Source organism: Pelmatolapia mariae, linkage group LG18 (assembly GCF_036321145.2).
Source record: "Pelmatolapia mariae isolate MD_Pm_ZW linkage group LG18, Pm_UMD_F_2, whole genome shotgun sequence".
In the NCBI taxonomy this organism is placed as follows: domain Eukaryota; kingdom Metazoa; phylum Chordata; class Actinopteri; order Cichliformes; family Cichlidae; genus Pelmatolapia; species Pelmatolapia mariae.
The window spans coordinates 15,398,418-15,418,825 of record NC_086243.1 but is presented as its reverse complement, the minus strand read 5'-3'; the positions used below and the strand labels follow the sequence as shown (position 1 = coordinate 15,418,825).

Here is a 20,408-nt window from a genome sequence, read left to right as displayed (position 1 = left end):
ATAAGGTGGCCCTGCATTCACTGTATCAAAGTAAGTATTCAATTTTTTTTAAGCCATTTCAGGAAGATGTCAGCAAAGCAGTTTTGATTCTAACGTTGCTGTTAGCTACAAGGTTCACAAAGCTAACAGGTTAACAAGCTAACAGCCTAACAAAGCCCTGACACAGGCTTACATTGTTAAACTTAAGGAAATGTTTTATTTGAAGATGTTTGAATGATTAGTATTATTATTTTTACACAAGGAGAGAGATTATATTGAAGTACAATCTTTCAAATTTCAGGGCAAAGAGTTAGTGAAGAAGTGAGAGCTGATGAAAAGCCCAGGAGAAAGTGGCATGAAACGGTTAAAGCAAAGAGAAGCTAGTCTGTATTTGGTGATATGACCATGTAAAGAAATGCATGAACTGTACTTCTGCTCAGTGGACGCAAGGAATGGTATAAACTCAGAATTATGTCAGAAAAAATGGTCAGGCAAACATATTTTAACAGCTACTTTAATAATGGGAATTCTTGTTTTCAACTTAGCCGCGACTATTACTTTATGTAGTACATATATTCAGATTTTCAATGTCATCAATATGAACAATTTATTTGTTATATTCACATGCTTTGCCTGATTCCTTGATGAGTTTGAATTAGTTGAAGATATATACATACATATATACATACATATGAGGTAACAAATATGTCATAAGCCTTTCTGCAGTATTTAATTAAACTGGAGAGATGGTTTGTTAAAAAAAATCATTTTGTGGATTAGTGGATTAGTTTGTGATCACTATCTCTCTCATTCATTTAGGATAGAACTGATGAACCAGATCTGAGATGTTGCAGTGGTCCCTGTTATAATAATCCATGACTGTGACCCAGTTCATTACCAGCCTGTGAAAGTCTGTCATCACTGAAAGTGACATTGTGGATGGTCTCCCAAGAATTACTGATTAACTTCCTGGGAATGGTTTCACTGATTTATGCACTACACTTGCATTATCCCAAGTGACTGATCAACACTGCATTTTTTCAGAAGACTTAACTTGGTTGGGAAGATGGTAAACTGTTGCCAAACTGACAAACTCAAGAGTCTGGATTGCAATGTCAGAGCATAGTATTGTGTGTTTTTACAGCAATTACTGGAGTACAACAAATTTCATATAGTCACTGTTTTTAGTGTTAATGTTATAATAAACAATAAATTGTGATCTTTTTTTGCTAACCTGAAAAAGTGACTCGTACTTATTCCTCTTAAGTTATGTCAACTATTTATTTTACTTTTATTGTAGCCAAATGGTAAATGATGAATGTAGTCAAATCAATGATGTTCCGATAATCTTTTACTTTTAAATTCATCACCTTAAAAAAACTAAACTGACTCATTGCCCATTGTTTTTTATTTTCCTTCCTCTTGCCATGCATTTTATCACCAGCCAAAATACACGCTTGCTGAATCATAGAGAAGACATTTTCAGTGTGTGAGCTTTTCACGGGACAGCTCGCACACTCGCACTCCTCCACCCTTTCCCACATCCTGAGTGGAGAGGTCAGGTTAAGAGCTGTGTGGGGCAGTAGGTCTGTTTTTCCTCATGGCTGGCATCCTGCCCATGTCAACGGTCCCTTTCTTCAAAAGCTGCTAATGCAGGGCCCAGTGCTGACAGTGTTCTGACAATGAGTTAGTATCTGCCAGCCGTGGCCCCTGTCCGACTGCCGGTCCCTCTGAAAAACAGATCTGTGGCAAGAGCAAAGGTTAATCTAGCAGTGAGGCTCCGCTGGTGGCTGCCTCTACAGCCATGTGTGACTGAGAATAGGCTGAGAGGAATTAACACTGCTGCCTCGGGGAGTGTTGACAGAGGTGTGTGTGTGTGTGTGTCTCTGTTGCTGCGTGTATGTTTGTGTCTGTTGATGATGGCAAGTAAAGAAAGGCGAGATGACGAGGTTTGAGGAGGAGGGTTTGTGTTCACAATCCATTATCTTCAGGGACGATAAAGGTTGCTTCGTGCCATTTCAAAGATGTAAGACAAATACCAGCAGACCGTATAAATATTGCGGTTAGACTATGCATGCATGCTGTCTCCCTTTTATCTACCTTATCAAATGTTCTGTCAGCTTGCCTGAGATTTTTTTTTTTTTAACACACCTGCATTGTTTTTCTTACATCCTACTTGTCTGCCATTGTGTCACAGTTAATAGGCATGGTGAAACCAAAGGGCTCCTGCAGCCTGCTGCTTATTAACAACTCCTATGTTAGTATGTGTATCTGTCTACGCTGTCATTTTATATTGAAATGAAATAGAATTCTAGGGTATCATACTCATATCTGGTCTGTGTTTTTAAAAAATGGAGAAAAGTTCTAATTATCAACATTTGACTAAGTCTGTAGGGGTCAGCTCAGTTCATGGTGCCTCAAGAGGAGGCCATTTAACAGGACTCCCTGCTATGGTGTCAGCTGACTGTTTGTCATCCAAACAGCTCTGTTATCTAAGTCCTTGTTGCCACATCACAGCTCTGTGATGCCTTTTGGTATGATCCTGATTGTTAGGAGCTTACCACGGTTTAGAACTCATCCTTAGAGAATTAGTTGTACCTCAGATTTGAGCCTCTTTTTTTTTTTTCAATTTCACAGTTTCAGATGGAATATATTATTTTAGCGTGACAGTTATATACAAAGAGACTGTAAATAAAATTCCCCACCTTCCAGATTAGCATATTCGTGGAAGCAGTAAGTCTCACTTTTGCAGCAGGGAAGATATTGAAGGATTTGTGGCTTAGGAAAACACATGAAGAAATGCCCAGTTATGTGGAATTTTCCTTATTATGTTTGAGTAAATAAAGTGTAAATTATGAGATAAATAAGAATACAAAAGATCAAAGCGTGCTACGCTGGTTCATCACAGTCAATTATCTGTGTGAAGCACTTCTCTTCTGGAGAATTTCACTTTGAGTAATGGCTCTTCTGTCATCAACCTGTGTGCGTTTGTTGAAATGTGTTTCTGCATGCCATTTCTTTTCTGTGTGGGTATGAATGGATGTGGGTATGTGAATGTGGGATGCCTGAGCACACATCTGTCAAAATACTTTCATATAGCCCTCCTTGTGAGATGGAGCAGACTGGATTGCGTGTTTTCCCACTCACAGTGGGTGTGCATTTCTTTATCTCCTTTGCCTGTCGTGTTGACTGATGGGTAATATGCTAAATGGGGCCTGTGTTTACCTCACCTGTGCCACCGGCAGGCCTCTGTGTGAGCTGGGCTGTGACAGGGAGCACTAATAATGCTTTAAGTTCTCTGTCAAACTTCAATCACATTGACACAAGCTCTTGGTGTGGCACACTGTCCCACAGAGGTGCTGTCACTGGACAGATGTAAGTGAATTTTGTCTCAGTAGTTACATGGCAAATGGTGACTGCGCACTGGGGGTCAGGTAAATGGAGTGTGCAGTCACGGCACGAGTGCAAGTGCGCACTTGCGCGAGTGTGTTAATTTGTATTCTCGTGTCTATGTATGCAAATATGCAATATGTGTTTGCATATGTGCATGGGTGTGTGTTTGAGTAGATTTTCAGTTTATATTTGTGTATCTGTTGCGGGGTTAGTGGAGCAGTGAGGCCTTGCAGTGAGTCTCTCTACAGGAGTCTATGTGATTTACGAGCCTGGTGTGAGTGCTTCTCCCATCCTCCTGCATAATGTCCCTATTAGAGACAGCAGACACTGTGGTTCTGTTCATCATTTAGCCCCAGCGACCAGCACACCTGGGGAGAGAGAGAGAGAAAGAGGGACAGAGAACCAAAAGATAAAGAGAGGAAAAGAAGGAATAAAGGGGGTGAAAAAGGAGATAGTACAGTGCACTTTCTTTCAATCAGTTATCACCCTATGCCTTTATAGAACTGTGTCTGAGTACAGCAGAGCATAAACAGGCAAAAAGGAAATAAAGAATATGATAGGAAAACAGACAGGAAACAAAGAAGTGTTATGACTCATGCTCTATCACATCAAACCACAGACACTACAGCAGTAGCCGTACATCTTGCCAGACATAGCAGGTTGCTCACCTCACCTCATTCCTCCATCTCCAATGACTATACTTGATATTTTTTTGTCTGCCCCTGTTCTCCACCTGAGTTTGTTTAGGTCTGTCAGCCTCATTATGTCGAGTGAGCTGCCAGGGGACACGCGGGCTAACAACACCCCTGGGGAGGAGAAAAGAGGAGTACTAGTGTATGAAAACTCTCTGGGAGTCATTCCAGCACCCATCTACATTAATAGCTCCACGACCGCAGATAACAAACACTTTGTGAGATGGTAGTCATATTTGCTCAGTATACACTTAAGCCTTAGCAAAAGCATTTTATGAAATGTGTACTGGCAAACATTTGGAAAATTGCCTTTTAAAGTGGTGTGGTACTGACACCATCACGCAAAGTGTCTTTATCTTATCTTATTCATCCGACTGCTGTATGTACTGCTGCTTATCACTAAAGGCACATTGTTCTTTTGTTTTCCGTTATTCATAAGTTGCAGGACATATATACGTGTTGCAGACTTGCTACTACATGATCAGGAGTTAAGCCAGTGCAGTCAAAACCAGTAGACAGGTACATCTGTGTCAGGTATTTTGTTGTCATCATGTTCCTACCAGCTACCAGGACCCATTTAGAATTTGTTGTGTGCCTGTAACACCTTATAAAAGCATCATATCGGTTTAATTTCACAAGAATCTGATCTAATTTATATCCACAAAACTTTCATTATGCGTGATATATTATGCCGTCATCACGTTGCCTAGCAACCACCGTAGTATCAGAGTGAAATCACAGACCAAACAATACTGTAGGTCGGGCATGTACTAGCTCTAGAAAATTTCAAAAATACCTTTCAGGCACTAAATGAAGAGAAGCTTTTTTTTCTGTTATTACACAAATCCGGTGTTGATTATATATTACAACAAACTGCACTGATAATTACTGGGAAAGCATTTAAAAGTAAAATGTTTTAGAGTCAGCTTCACTGCTCTAACCAGTTACTGCTTTCTTTTAGACTTTCTAAAAATGTAGCAGAACTATGATATCATTTATTCATTTAGCAGTAAAATAACTTCATTTTTGAGATAGTAATGTTTGCTGTTGAATAAGAAGCTTAAGTCAGCTTGCCTGGAAGAATTTATGATCCACTCATTTGTATGGATGTCAGTGGAAGGTTTTAGTGTTTATTGCTTGAAATGCTTTTCCACCCTATTCAAGATCCACAGGGGAAATAAGTGAATCATCATTATTGTTGGCATAACAGTGGTTTACTTTATATAAAGTGAGTGTGTGTGTGTGTGTGTGTGTGTGAAAGAGAGGGAGAGAGTGAGCAAAAGAGAGCAAAAATATTGAAATACAACCTTCAAAAATCTGTTTCCTTTGGGCTGTGTATTCATTTCTTCAGGGTGACAAGCAACATTTTTGCTTAATGTAATGAAAACATACTCTTTCTACTTCTTCTGAAGCAAAATTTCAGAGACAAGTAGAACACAGGTAGCCATCATTACTTAAAATCATCAATATATTGCCACTTATGATCAGGGCATTTGTTTCTATCTGCCAGGGCCCAATAATTTTAAATGAGTATTCAAAGTAAAATGACACAAGATAGATGGAGTTTATCGCGTTTTCTTGACATTTGTGTTTGTACACAAATTAAATAAAATTCCAAATTTTACTTGTATAGACTTTCTCCTCTACACGCAGCATACCCAAAATGTGTAGAATTTGTATGAATTTATCTAAAATACAGTAGGTCTTCAGTAAGTGCTCTTCACTCCAAACACCTGGAAACCACTTTGTGAATTTCCACTACAAGCAGATAACCACATCTGTGCCCTGGACAGACACCTGCATATATTCTGACCCGGTGGCACTGAAGTGGTGAAACAATTTAACAGCTCGGATCAGCATTTACAGCTGTGCAAGCTGTGTGTGCCGCCTGTATTTACACTTGCATGTGGCCATTAGTAAATCTGTGTTTTCGAGTGCGCAAAGTGCACAGTTAGCAAGTTTCTGCTGCTGCCGCCTCTTACGTGTGAAGTAAAGGGAAGTGCTTAAAATGTGTCTGTGGCGAATACATATTTAACGAAGCATCTCGGCTCTTTAGCTGTGCGGTTGCAGCACAGCGAGTAGAGTGTTGCACTTTGACTCCTGGAGCACAGCAGTAAACGGCCTCATCTGGTGGGAATGCCAAGTAAAGCTCAGCCTGGAAGCTCTTTTTTTTTCCTCTGGCAGGAAGATTTTTAGCTGCGATGGTAACCACAGTCTGTCATGCTACATTCTGAAGATCATCCAATGATCCACCCAATGTTGTCTCTGTTATATTAGCAATCAACAGAAGGCTTGGAAGATCCAAAATGGCGAGATTAAAATATATATATAAAAAAAAAATGTTACATTCAGCTAGTGCTGGCATTGCTACTATTGGGACTGCCAGAGGGATGGCTGATGTTTGCACTCCCCACTAGTGTCACTGGACAGCTGTGACATTTGAGGTTGCATTGTGGGCCAAAGCTCAAGCGTCCTGGATTCCAAGTGAGATGAGGTCAGATTCGGCGTGTGCATGTATCTGTGTGTGTTTGTAGTACAAGATCAAAATTACCCACACTCTCCCCGTGGCATAACAGACTGAATGTAATGTGTATGAAATGACATTTTCTCTCCCAGAAGAGCTCAGTGTTTTACTGAGCTGTGGCTTAGCATTCAGAGTGACTCTGCGAAGGAAGAGAGGAGATAAAAAAAAAATACTTACTTACAACTGATTAAAAAAAATGGAAACAAAAGAAAAGAATGGGCACATTGATGGTGGACATAAAAACGGCAGCATCAAATGGAAGAACATCAAACACATATTTCTCCTGGGAGCTAAGAGAATAAGCCTTTTCCTCTTTTTTACGGTCTTCCCCACCTCTGGAGGAAAGCAAAGAGGGCACACGCCATTTTCCTCTGCAGTATGAGAGATCTTCAGACAAATATAGGCCTACTCAAAAAAGGTCTCTCTCACTTTCACTCCCCAAAGGTAAAAATTATCTCTTTTCCTCCCTCTCTCCATCCTTCTCTCTTGTTATAGATTCTCATTGGAGAATCGCAACCCACCTATGTCAGACTCATGCTGTAAGGTCAAGATCCTCTGCTGAAAGTTTTTCTTTTGGCCTTAGGACTATTTTCTTTCGTACATGCCGGCACTGCTGAATCCAAACTCCAGCAAAGCCCTGGAGGAAAAACAAAGCCCATCTCCAAAAATATATAGACGTCCTCAGGCATGCGAGCATATGCTGCAAGAAGGTGGATTTAGTGTTCGCTTTTAATGGAAAGGATTGTGTTTGCTTGGAGGCATTGGATAGGCCACTGGCGTTTTTATGGGGATAGGCAGCAAGGGGGAGAACGAGAGGTGAACTCCACCTGGGGATGTCCACGGTCACCATCGCTAGTGGTTTAGCCCACTCCTGGGATGTATTCACTGCTTATGTATGTGTGTTGTTGGTGTTGAGACTGTGTGTGTATGTGTAGTAGAGCTGCACTAACGAGATCCCCAAAGAACACCTCACTCGCAGTTAAGGGAGTGAGATCACACCACGCGATTTCTCTCATTCACACCGTCTTAGCCAGCAATGTCCCCGTGGTGGAGAGCACATGGCTAGGGAATACCAAACTAAGGCATCAATTACCTGCATCTCACTACATCGGTCAAGGGAGAACACAGATAAATTGAATAACCCTTTCCCGGTCGCATGTTGGCATATGTGCTTTCAAACACATGTAAGTGCAGGTGATCTCACACACACATACCCCCCCTCCCAGACACACACTTAGTCACATGGAAAACAATCAGTGATCCATCCCAATGGCATCCTCTCCCGACAGGGTACAGTAACCACCGCTTACCGCTGAGACTCCTCAGTGTGAAAAAGAAGTGTGTCATATGATTGACTCACTCACACCTCCATATGACTGTTAAATCGTCTTATACGTGCAGTCAGTTCAAGCTTAGTGCTTTTCCCAAGCCCCATGGGCACGGGTGATAATTTGAGTTTTATTGAAATTCAGCTCCAGTGGGTTCAAGGTGGTTGAAGGTCGTTCTTTTACTGCCACAGATGAGATGGAGTGAGAGCACGACATCAAACCTTCAAGGTCCCTTCTCTGTCTGACTCTGACTTTTCTGACTCTTTCCCTCTCTACCCATAGGGGAATTATCGAAGAGTCACAGGTCAGTTTTGTGGCACATCCAAACACGGTTAACAACAGGATTTAATGAGATATTGCTAGCTGGTATTTGCCTCCCCCCATTAAACACAGGCATGAGGCAGAGGTGCATGGCCTCATTCGGAAAATTGGGGAGAAACTACTGGTGGCATAAGTGAATATGTACTAACCTAATCTTTAGGAAATAAAAGACTTCCTGTATTGTCTTAATTTCTGCTTCCTTTTAGAAAGCCCTGATATTGTCCCTTTGCTCAGACAGATGGCACCCACAGTTTTAGTTATATGCTAGAGGTTTAGCAGTGTTCTGACGGGAGGAGCAGCGGAGCTGTGCTGTTTTGGGTGTTGGGAGCATATTTTAGTGCATGCATACGTGGCTTTTTTCAATAGGTTATGCATGAACTTTTTTCAGCCGTTAGCAGGATGCTTGTGCCCACGTTTGGATGAGACGGTCTTGACTGTGTGTGTTTTATTGAATATGAATACTACAAGAACCACAAAGAGACAGAGCGTCTTTGTTTATGCTGGTTGCAAGACACAAACAGTGTGGTTTCCAAGAAATGATCCAACTCCACTGTTCGGCTAAGGTTAGATCAATTTCTAGATAACACACAGCACACACAGCACTGCCTCATGACATGCTTTCCGTCACAGTGCCTCTCCGAGTATCTCTCTTTTTATGAATAGCACCCGCCTTCCTCCTTCCTCTTGCTCCTTCTCACTCTTGTCTTACTATCCACTTTATTTTTTTTCTTCATCTCTGTATCTCTCAGTTTCTCTCTGCCCTTCATATTGGTTCTGCATATTACAGGATGGTTATCTCAGTTCAAGTGTATTACAGTGTGGCAGACGAGGACATTCATTTCTATCTCCTGCGTTGCCCTACTAGCCTCTGTGTTGTTATAAAAGGCAACTAGGTGACTCACATTTTAATATCATTAAACCTTTGTAAACAATTGAAGTTTATTAATTCATGCATTTCTCTCAGTTTAACAGTTCTACACATTGTGATTCCTCTATCACAATCCAGATAAATGTATATACATTCATGTGAAAAAGAAACTTTTCATAGGGATCTGTAAAAAACTAAGTACAACCTGTAATTGGGTATCTTATAGAAAGATTTTTAGCAGCAATAACTTGGAGTAATCCTTTTCATTATGACTTTTTCATTTTTGGAGGAATTTTGTCCCACTCACATTTACTGCATTGCTTCTGTTCATTTAGGTTTGTGGACATTTTTGTCATTTAAGGTCCCAACACAGCATTTTAATTAAATTGAGGTCTGGACTTTTGTTGCCCATTCCAACGATTTGATTCTTTTCTTTTTCAACTATTTGCTGGTGTGCTTGGGTTCATTGCCCTGTTACATGACCCTATTTGGGACAAACTTTACCTGTTGGACAGATAGCCTCACATTTAACTCAACAATACTTTGGTTTTGGAGTTTGTGGTCAACTCAATGCAAGGAGCACAGGTCCTCTGGCTGCAACACGAGCTCAAATAATCCCCCCCCTCTCACCCCACCACTGGTGTAAAGTGTGTGGACTGGTGTATTTGGTTTTCTCCAAATGTGGTGCAGTGCATTATGGCCAGACATCTATACTTTGGTGTCATCTGTCTAAAGGACATTGTTCCAGAAGTACTGTGGTTTGTTCAGGTGTGACTTTGCAAACCTTATCTGTGCTGCTATGTTCAGTTTGGAGAGAAGAGACTGTTCTTCAAGCCTTGTATAAAAAATAAAAAAAAAAGAAAGAAAAAGGGAAAAAAAGGCCGTACTTGTCAGTCTTTGTACTGTCTAACATGCTTACTGAGGTCTGCGGAGGTCACTAGGTTACTTAGGTCTTGGGTTCTTTGTAAATTTTCCAAGTATTACACTGTGTCGCCTTCAGGTTAATTTGCTAGGACGTCCTGGGAAGGCATTGTGTTCACACACCTCAATGTTCATGTTGCTTTTGTAGACATTAACCCAGTGAATTCGATTGCTAGAATAGCTCAGATTAGCTGGCAGGTACTTGCCCTGTTAATTGCCATATAAACAGTAAGGGTCTACTTATTTTTTTCTTTCATTTTCACATGACTGTATTCCAGCACATGCAGGACCTCACTAATTGGTAATTCTTACTGTCTTAATTAGAGTGAGGGGGACTGCACTGGGAGTTTCAGTGAATGACATAATTCTGTTCACTCAGCACTTCCTGGTCGACTTGAAAAACACAGATGATTTTACTCACTCTGAATAGCCCATTAGCTATAACTTATAGTGGTAAATGTCAGCCTCACGCAATCCCAGTGTGACCCGGGCATGGTACTTCTCTGTGGCTCATTGTGTCTCTAGGCAGGAGAAGTGATGACAGTAAGCTAGAGCTAACTTCTGACTTTCATGTGAAGGTTAGAAATGTCAAAACTATAGAGTAGACTCATTCTCCTTATGGGAAACTATTAAATTGCAATTTTCTCTATGCTAGCCCTCCAACATAGAGTTTTGCAGAATTTAATTTTCCTATTTTCCATTTTGGTACTAGGAAGGAATCTCCTTGCGCAGTTCTTGTGCTGGAAAGTCATTTTCTTTGTGTCTTCGTGACTCACGTAAGCCTTATCAAACTTTTAGTCTAGTGGGACTGACGGAGTAAATTTTATCTAGCTGTGTCAATAAAGTGATCAAATTTCCACTTAAATGCTTTTATTGGAAACAACGGAGAGTGGGTAGGAGCAGGAGTTGCAAATAGAATAATCACAGTGAGTGGGTGTGGCTGAGTGATTGGGAAGCCAGCCAAAGCCTTGTTCCACAGCCAGTGAACCATCGGAGAGTAGTCTCCCTCTCTCTAAATGCTGTTTTGTGAGGTGAGGAGCTTGATAAGAGTTGTAATTACCTCATTTTACTGCAGCAAATTGCCAGGTTTCTTAAAAGCAGACAGGCTGGCTGAGGCAATATCAGCAGTAATGAGTATTGTGATGATTGTGGGAGGGCAGTGCTGCTTCCATCTGGATTATTGCTTGGTCACTGCTGCTGGTCTGCTGCTATAGGAAATCTTAGCTGATCCTGGGCAGGACAAAATGATTTAGGTTTAATCTTGTTATAAGTTATTAGTATTTAAGATTTTTTCCCTTAATTATTACTTTTAGGCATTAGATAATGATGTGGATTTCATGTGTTTTTCATTTTTATGAGCTAGAACCCATAATCATGACAAGTAAAACAGAAATAGTTTGACATAATTTCACTTTACATGTGAAAAATATAGAATATGTAAAAGTGTAACTAATGTAAAATCATATTATTGAAATTTCTAAGATGCACTTGTACAGATACAAATACAAGCAGAGCTTGTTAGGAAGCTATTTTTTTATTTTTAGAATAAGCTCGGGTCATAAGGTTATGCCAGAGAACCCTGAATAAAACCTAGAGATCATCAGCTCAGTCTTGTCTCCCAGACTGATGCTTATGATGTGTATATGGGTCTTTTTTGGGCGCGTCCCTTCTCCTTCCTATATTGAAAAAGCTTACGCAGGGGCAGGATTCGAACCCCTCCCCCGTAGCCTGTCATTAACAGGAGGCAGAGCAAAATACAGACAGCTCTGTGGCAGTGTAAAGGTAAACATAGATGGCTAAAGTGAAGGAGATGAAAGACGGTGTTAAATGGAGAGTGAAGAAAGTTGCAGGGATGAGGAGGATAAATGATGCACTGAGATTAAGGGACGAGAGGAACGAGGGAGAGATGGGTGGATGAAAAGGGAAGAAAAGAGAGAAGAAGGTGGAGGTAAAGAGAAAGCGGAAGGGTGGGTGGGTAGGTGGTGGGGTTATGATGAATTAAAGATGACACTCTCCAGCAGCCTGGTTTCTAAAGATCACTCTGTCTGCTAATGTAATGTTAATGAATGCAAATGATGTGCCTAACCTCTCTCCCCTGACCAAGCGAGGGAAGAGAAAAGAGTGAAAGAAAGGAAAAGAGGGAGAAGAATAGATGAAAAGGTGCAAAGTGGGGGCTTGTGTATAAATGTGCTGTTTCTACATTATACAGGTAGCTGAGTGACTACTGACTGACCACTAAGATATGATCAGATGCATGAGACTTTGGTGTTGGTATAGCCTTTGTTTGACCATGTACCTGTTTGTATTTGCCAAGCCTGCCTCAGGGGGGGCTGTTGTGTTTTCCTGCTTCAATACCATAACAACTCTATTACAAACCGGTAATAGCGGGGAAAGAATGTGGCTGCTCACCAAGTGCCGCAAGGTTGAATCTTAAATTGTATGCGACACAGCAGCCCAGATGTGCGAGGCCAAGGTAATGTCACCTTCCTGTGATGATAGGATAATTTCATCAGGTTCTTCAGATGCTGTGTGTTTATTAAATTTCTGCTCTTACAAGACATTCTTCTCAACAGCTGCTGCTGAGCACACTTTGCCTTGTGCTGCCCTGTTCATCTTTATCTTCTGGACTCTCTCTCTCTTTTGTCTTTCATACGTGTCTGCTCTTCTTCCACGGAGCGAAAATTATATTTTCACACAGCCGTCGTGGGTGACTGTTAGCCAGGCACACTATTACTAAATCTGTGTGTATGAGTGTGGGCAATCTGTAATTTGTGAGCCTGTTCGTTTAATGGAGTCTGTGGCTCAGAAGATGCAGGACTTGTGTATCCCATCACTCCGCGCTAATGTCTCGGAGGAGGCTGGCAGATTATTATTTTTTTTTCCTTCAGTTTTCAAATTTAGTCACATTGTCATTTCTGTCTTCAGGGAGACATTGAAGTAACACATTTCTTTTGATGCATTTCAGTTGCCTGTTCTGTATCTTCTATTTAAAGTAAAAATCCTTCAGTATGACTGACAGAGCTTTAGTGTGGCACGGAGTAGAGAAGTCTCACATCTGTGTTTGTATGGATTGTCTTCTTTGTTGAACATGGTGACTCAATCAGATATTGCTTTTTTATATTCTTCTTCCCCCTGAAGCAGTACTGTGCCATAAATGCAGTTTCCAAATCTGCTAAATGGCCTTAACCATGCTGGACTTGAAGTGGTATTTTCTTTCGAAATCAGGGATGCAGCGGGTGAGTGGTGTCTGTCTGCGTGAGACACTTCCACACGATTTGTTCAGAAAATACTTCACTCTGTCAAAATGTTCTTTTTATATTCATAAGTCCCCTGAGTGGACGGCTGATTAGTTTGGGAGATGCAGCATCTTTCGTTCGTGTTTGTTTGTCACTTTGTTTTCAGCCCTGTATTAAGATGCCAGGCTCAGCAGGCTACCATGGGGTTTCATCATTGTTAAGTGCTCATTCCAATCCCGCTGATTTCTCCACTTGGTTTTTCATCTCCGTCTTTCTGTCTGTTTGTCTTCTTTTTTTCCCTCTTTTTCATTCTTTATCCGACCATCTTGATTCCATCCCCCCAAGAAAAGATAAACCCCACTTACATAATGTCATCCAAGGGCCTCAGATCTTCTTTCGCTTTGCTGCTACAGTCACAAAGAGAAGACCCTTAAAGCTTTGCATCCTGCATCTGGACGTGATTGTCTCATTGAATTACAAAGTATACCAGCATCCTTGAACAGGAGGACATTGAGGAGTGAGGGGAGGCTAAAGAATAGATGAATGTAAAAGATGGAAAGAGAATGGAAATCCGTGGAGAATGGCCTGCTGTATTGATTGAGGAGCCAGGAAGCTTCAGAGAGGCACTTCGGCACATGTTGTATCGACTAGTGGCCATACAGTCACAGATTGGCTGCAAAGGAGGGAATTACACAGACATGTTGGCATTCTGACTTTTAAAGCGTAGAATTAAAGTCATGCATGAGAGCTAAAAGAGGGTGGAGAGATTGGCCAATTCATTTTTGCTGTTGTTCCTTCACTGAACTCCCGTTCTATAGATGTTCTTTAGTGTGTACAACTTCCACGTAATCATGCGTGTCTATGCGATGTATCATGCGACTGCTTGCTGACGTGTAATTGTGCGAAGAGAGCTGCCTTATCGATCTATAATGCAGGGCCCCATCAATGTTTAATGCAGTCTCTCTCACTCTTTCATTTCTCTCCCTCCCTTTCTCTAGCCCCAAATGGTAGGCTGCTTCCAGAGCCTACCATTTGGTATTGATCTATCACTTGCTGCTAATAAGAAGGAGCTGTGCTCTCGGGGATTGGGAGCTGCAAGGCCTCATCTGAGTCTTGGTTTTGGCTTGGCTTGCGACTTTTGGGTTTTGACTGGTACCCTTGCAGTGTTATCTAACCTACATCCATTGTATGATAAAGGGTAACTAATATTCTGTGATGCAGTTGCAATACAGCCTCGAGCCTTACGGCTCCTTGAATTTATTTAAGGCTGGTGACGCCTACACCTACAAGCCATTGTTTTCCAATAGATTTATGAGCCGTGGTTGCTTAGTTAACATTAATCTCTCCGTGTTAACAATTTTCACAAAGACTCAACTACTGGTGAAACTGTCTGGTCTTAATTTAGTGGAGCTTGCAGGTGGAGCTGACATAGCAGAATATGAATACAGAAGAAAACACACTGGGCTACCTTCCAAACACTAGGGACATGGCAAGGTCCTTTCCTTGCCTTGCAAATGACTTGCTATAAACTTGGAGTGCGTGGACGACTAATTGCTTTTACAATGCTAAGGAGTAACCCAACATTAAGCTTCTAGACAGACAATAAACATCCCGGGTCCTTGAAATGCAATTTTCACTAACGTATTGTTTTTAACTGCACTCCATACTGTATTGTGTTTGTGTTGGGGGGGGGCAGAGTACACCCTGGACAGATCGCCAGTCCATTACAGGGGCAACAGAGAAACAGGCAATCAACTAAAACTAAAACTAATTATAATAACCAATTAACCTAACAGATTAATTGTTTATTATTTACCTAATATTACCTAATATTAAATAAATTTTAAAAATACCTATACCAAAATTTAATTAGTGTGTAACCTTAGGCTATTTAGATAACTTGTAATTTCAGCAATAAAAAAAATGTTTCCTCTTTTTCGAAGAGATGTTTCGTGTAATTAAGTTGATTTTATAATGAAACTATTCAAATCCACTTATCATTTAATGGATGAACGGTTCACAGAAGTGCTCATTTAAAAGTCACACACATGCACATACACATGCACATACACAAGGGACATTTTCAAAATCTCCAGTGCCAGTGGACAGGTGTGCGAGCTATGCCATGATGGCTGTTTGAGCCCCTCCCCGTTGCTAATCACCACTTAGCATACTCCATTTACTCATCTGCTACTTTGATATTCTGCTAATGGTAGACATTAGACCACATGACTCTGCTCATCCACCCCTCCCTTGGGCCTTTGACCTTTTTTTTTTTTTTTCGTTTCCGCATCCTCAATATCTTAGACCGAATCCCCTCCAACCCCAACCCTCCCCCTTCCATTTTAAAAGGAAATAGAAAAAAAAAATGGTCGACCAAGTGCCTGTGTGATTTGACTAAAGCTTCTGTGATTTCCCCAGAGAACGGTTTGGCAGTCCCCACAATGCTGGCTGGCGCTGAGGGCTGTTTCATGCTCCTATCTCCCCAGCTGACAGCAAGTCGTACAAGCAGGCAGGCAGGCAGGCTGGAGCTGGCTGGCTGTGGAAACTAGACAAGGCAAGGCTGATCTTAGGGAAATTGAAATACTCTGATGGAAGCCGGGTGTGAACAAGGCTGTCACTGTAGGTGTACACAGAAAATTGCTCTCTAAGTTGGCTGGTGCATGAGCAGAACGGGTGTCCATCTGCGTGTGTCCTAACATGCATTGTGAGTGCTTGTGTGTGCAGGGGCTAATTGGTTTCATGTCTGAGGACAGTTTCTCCCAGTAAGTAGAGATTGAGAATGAAAAGGCTCTTTTCTTCTTACAGGTGGCTTGTCACTCATCCTTACCACAATGTACTTGTTTTTAAATTTTTTTTAACCAAAGCTCTTGAACCACGGATGACGGGCTTTGAGTGTTCTGTCATTTGGAATGATTTCAAAATGCACAGCGACTTCAGTGAGACTCCAAATTAGCAGCAGCTGCGAGTGCGTGCTTCTTCTGGGGGAGTAGGTAAAGGGAGGGTGATGAGGGCTGGAACCTCTCCTGGAAATCTTGAAAGAGGGCATCGTTGTGTCTATGCATTTAATCAGAGTGAGATTTCTCCCTTATCAACAACACATGTGGGTTGTGCTAGCCAACCATTTGCTGTGAAAGTGGAAGAGCTCCAAGCCAAACACACAACAACCACAGTTCCTATGAAAATTGCACACACACACACTTTCTGCTTGTCTACTACAGAATGCAGATCATCACACAAGCATACCATTCACCCTTCTGTCTCCCAGTTTTTAATCTGTCTGGACACAACACAAAACAACAAATACAATGGAGTGTATGTCGTGGCAGGGGACATCGGAAAATGTGAAATATCCCTTGGTTCACTCTCTGTAAGATTAATGTTTTAGGACCGAGGATAAACTGTCTGTTACAGGGGAAATTATGAATCTATCATTACTCTGCTAAGGCCAGCATGTCAGTTAGTCCATCGCTCTATAAATCTGTATTGCAGGGAGAGGGGCAGGTGAGCGCTTTGTGAAAACTGCCATATTTCTCTCTTCTTTCCTTGAGCAACATATCATGTACCAGCAAGGCAGATATTAATCAAAAAAGAGCTGATAAACTTTTGGTGCGAGCTGCCAGACTTATTTGTCTAAGCTATGTCCCTGAGGATTAGGAAGGGGGCAATCTGTGTTCTCATATTGCACTGATATGTGGCCAGATATGACATGTTGTATAATAAAAGTCCAAACAAAGATAAATCCAATCCTTGAACATTTCTCTGTACTTTTTTTCTTCCTTTTTCAGGCTGTATTGTGTTACTCTTTCATTTTGTGTAGCCTAAAGTTATCCAACATAGGTCATCATGTTTTTTGGCAGGCGTTTAGAAAATTAGCTAATTAATCTGAAATTAAAAACATGTTATGGCTTGCAGATATATGCGTTTTCATAACTTTAGGTTAAGGAAAGCTGACACAAATACATCAGAGCCTCACCTTGGAGGGCTCCTTCTTCATATTTAAAGCCAACTCCTTGTGCCAGGCCATCTGCAAACCTCATACAGTGTATCGACATACCCACTTATCTTTCAACAAAATATCTGCCTTTCATGCAAATACTTGCACACATATAAGCAGGACAAAGGCAGGATGTAGTCTAGTACTGTATATAGCGAGAGAACACAATGCAAAGAGTTTTTTTTAGTCTCTCAGAGGTTCCTTCCAGCAAAGTGCCAAGGATTTGTTTCTAGTCTTAACAGAAGAGTAACAGAGATGGATGAAACACTGTAGGGATTCTTTTACTTTCTGTTCATCAATGAGTGTCAAGCGATCACTGGGGCTTGAATATAATTTAGCTGTGTGGGATGGTACTCAAAATAGCTTCTGTGTGGCTAACCGCTGGTTCTCTCTGTGTCTTTTTCTTTCTTTGCTGCAGAGACCTTGATGGACACTCGGGTGGCCACAGCTGAGCTGGGGTGGACAGCATATCCTAATTCTGGGGTGAGCCCGTTGTTGCCAACACATGAATGTTTACATAATTAAATAAATCAGAAGTTTCACTTCACACTATTTTTCTGTTTTTCAGGTAAATAGCTTTGTTGGGTATGTGTAACATGACACAGAGCACGTACAGGTTTACAGGCAGACAGACAAATAGGCAGGAAAGCAGGGAGGATGGGAGTTATAGTTATAGACTTAAGCAGTGCCCAATGTAGCTCCCATTATGGGTATTATTTTCTCTGTGTCCCGGTTCATAATGACTTAATAACATAATGGGTCCACGTAAGTCCCAGAACACAGTACCTAAGTCCCTGTAAATGGAGGCTGGGGGGGATACCATAGACATAATGATACTGTAATGATACATTTATACAGGGAAGTGGAGGTATTAGGATGAAAGAGGGAGGAGGAGCTAAGAGGACAAAAAAAATGCTCAGGGCTTTTCAGATTTAAAGGGAACTATCTGCAGCTTTTAGGTATTCTCACAGAAATGGAATGAGCCTAACTGGAACAAAGTGGAACAATATTCCTCTTTTCTCTTTTTTGATTGAAACTCAGTATTATTGCCCTGTTATGCTAATGGAGCGTTTTAAGACCTTGTTTTCTGTATTGTAATTCGATAATTCAATGAAAGGCTCCATAGCACAACAGTGATATGAATCTTACAGGAGCTATCCAGGATAGAAAAGGACTGTTTCCCGCATTTTCTGGGTCTTTAGGTCTTTATGAGGCATTTTACACACGTGTAAAAGGAGCTTTTATTGCTACCGAGCAGAGCTTTGACTCTGTTTAAGCATTAGAGTGTGGCAGGGTTTTTTTGTATTCCTCAAGGAATACAAGCTAAAATAACCTGTAATAACCTCGTGTGTGTGAGTTTGCATGTATGGCTGTGATATTGTCATCTGCACAATATCTGGAGTGAGCCCTTCTCATTGTGGTCTCCACAGTTTCAATGTTTTTCTCTTATGGCATGAGCCATGTCGCAAATTCCTTCATGATTAATCAAGAAAACCCCAGTGGCAGGTGGAGCAAGTGGACTTGTACATTTTCTTGCATAACAGCCATTGTTAACTGTTATTATCCCCTTCTATGTTTTTGTCTCTCTTTTTTATTTATTCATTTATTTTTTATTTTGTTTACCAGCAGCCTACACTAGTACTTTTTTCTTTTAATTTTGCCTCGCTGTTGATATTCTCTTCACAAACGGCTAAAACACAAATGTTGGTTAGACAATCTTGATACATTTTTCTTCAAAAATGTTTAGCTGATATCTAAAATTAGCTGATTGCAGATGTTAGCATGACCAGGATTTCCACTAGCTTAACCGACTGACTTCCTATTTACTACTTACACATATTATGGGCTTAAATAAATGCAACTCTAGTCGTTCCAAGACTTAATAGACCAACTTGATCGTTTGGTGAACAGCAGTGTTCACCATTAGCAACATTTGCACGATGTGCAAACTGTAGTAATGCCATCAAAATGATCACGAAGCCAAGTGTTTTTCTTGTAATACGAGCATGCCCTACCAAAAACTGATAGCTTTCGCCACGGCACATAGAGCTGTGTCTCATATGCAGCCTCAAATCAGCTGCTCACAGATACTGAGAGACCTGCATACATATGGCTTGTGACCATCGCAAAGACACAACACATTTTCCACACATAAAACAGATATATGTTTAAAAGCTGTTCTTAATAAGATCTGACATGCATACCAAAGGTGCAGCACAACAACACTAACAGTTCAAAAATAATAATTGTTTTGACAGATTCATGTTAAATGTTACATGTATATTTGAATTGTATTTCTGCCTTTCTTAATGTTCCCTTCTACTGAACAGGCAGGCAGTGACCCAGCAACCAACACTTACCAGCTGTGAACAAAAAGTATTTATGGCTTTAAAGGATAATTAGTCCAGTTGTTTTGGACCAAAACTACAGAAAACAATGCATTAGATTTGAGATTCACTGATGCACCAAAACAATAATCAGCCAAACAGCCATAAAATGCTTCATTTTATTTTCCAAATAAAATAAATGATTAAGCTTTAACATTTTCTCTAAATACAAATAGAGGGGTGCAAATAATAAAGTTGCTATACACCCATCTTTACCTGACAAATTTTACCTTCCCAAACAAAGCAGGACCATTTGTACAACAAAACAAGTGTCAGGTGCTTATATATCATTTTACTTTAAATTATAAATTTACCAGATAACAGGACATCAACCTTTTTCTCTTTTTCACTCATCTCCGTAATTTTCCTTTTAACTGCTTTGATTCCTTTACTGCTCATACCGAGGCTCATACTGCCTCAGGTTGAGGTTGCTGACATCTGGCTAGCTCTGAGCTCTGGTTAGCTTTAGCTTTAGCCACTTTGCCCTTCTTCAAGTTGGGCATGTTCAGCTGGGTGAAAGTGATTTAAGTGCCTCATTAGGTTTATTTCAAACATTTTTGTGGTGGTTCCCCTACGGTTTACCATGATGAATGATCACAGCCACATGCTAACATGTCATTAACATGTAGATGTGGGTGTGAAAGTGACTACTTGATTGCGCCGCTGTGTGCTTTTTGAGCATGCATGAAATTAAGTATCTTGTACACATGTCACATGTGAGACTCATCCGCCGCTTTATGCTTTATGCCTGAGATTTGGAAT

The 20,408-nt window shown here is 40.9% G+C and overlaps 1 protein-coding gene across 2 annotated transcripts in view; it reads left to right on the top strand.

The window, feature by feature from the left end:
• Positions 1-20,408, top strand: part of LOC134616349 (ephrin type-B receptor 1-B) — a 155,215-nt gene that overhangs the window by 31,549 nt on the left and 103,258 nt on the right. For both annotated transcript variants that reach the window (XM_063461176.1, XM_063461175.1), the window contains exon 2: positions 17,678-17,742. In XM_063461176.1, coding sequence (XP_063317246.1) covers positions 17,678-17,742 — 65 coding nt within the window. The remainder of the gene's footprint in view (positions 1-17,677; positions 17,743-20,408) is intronic.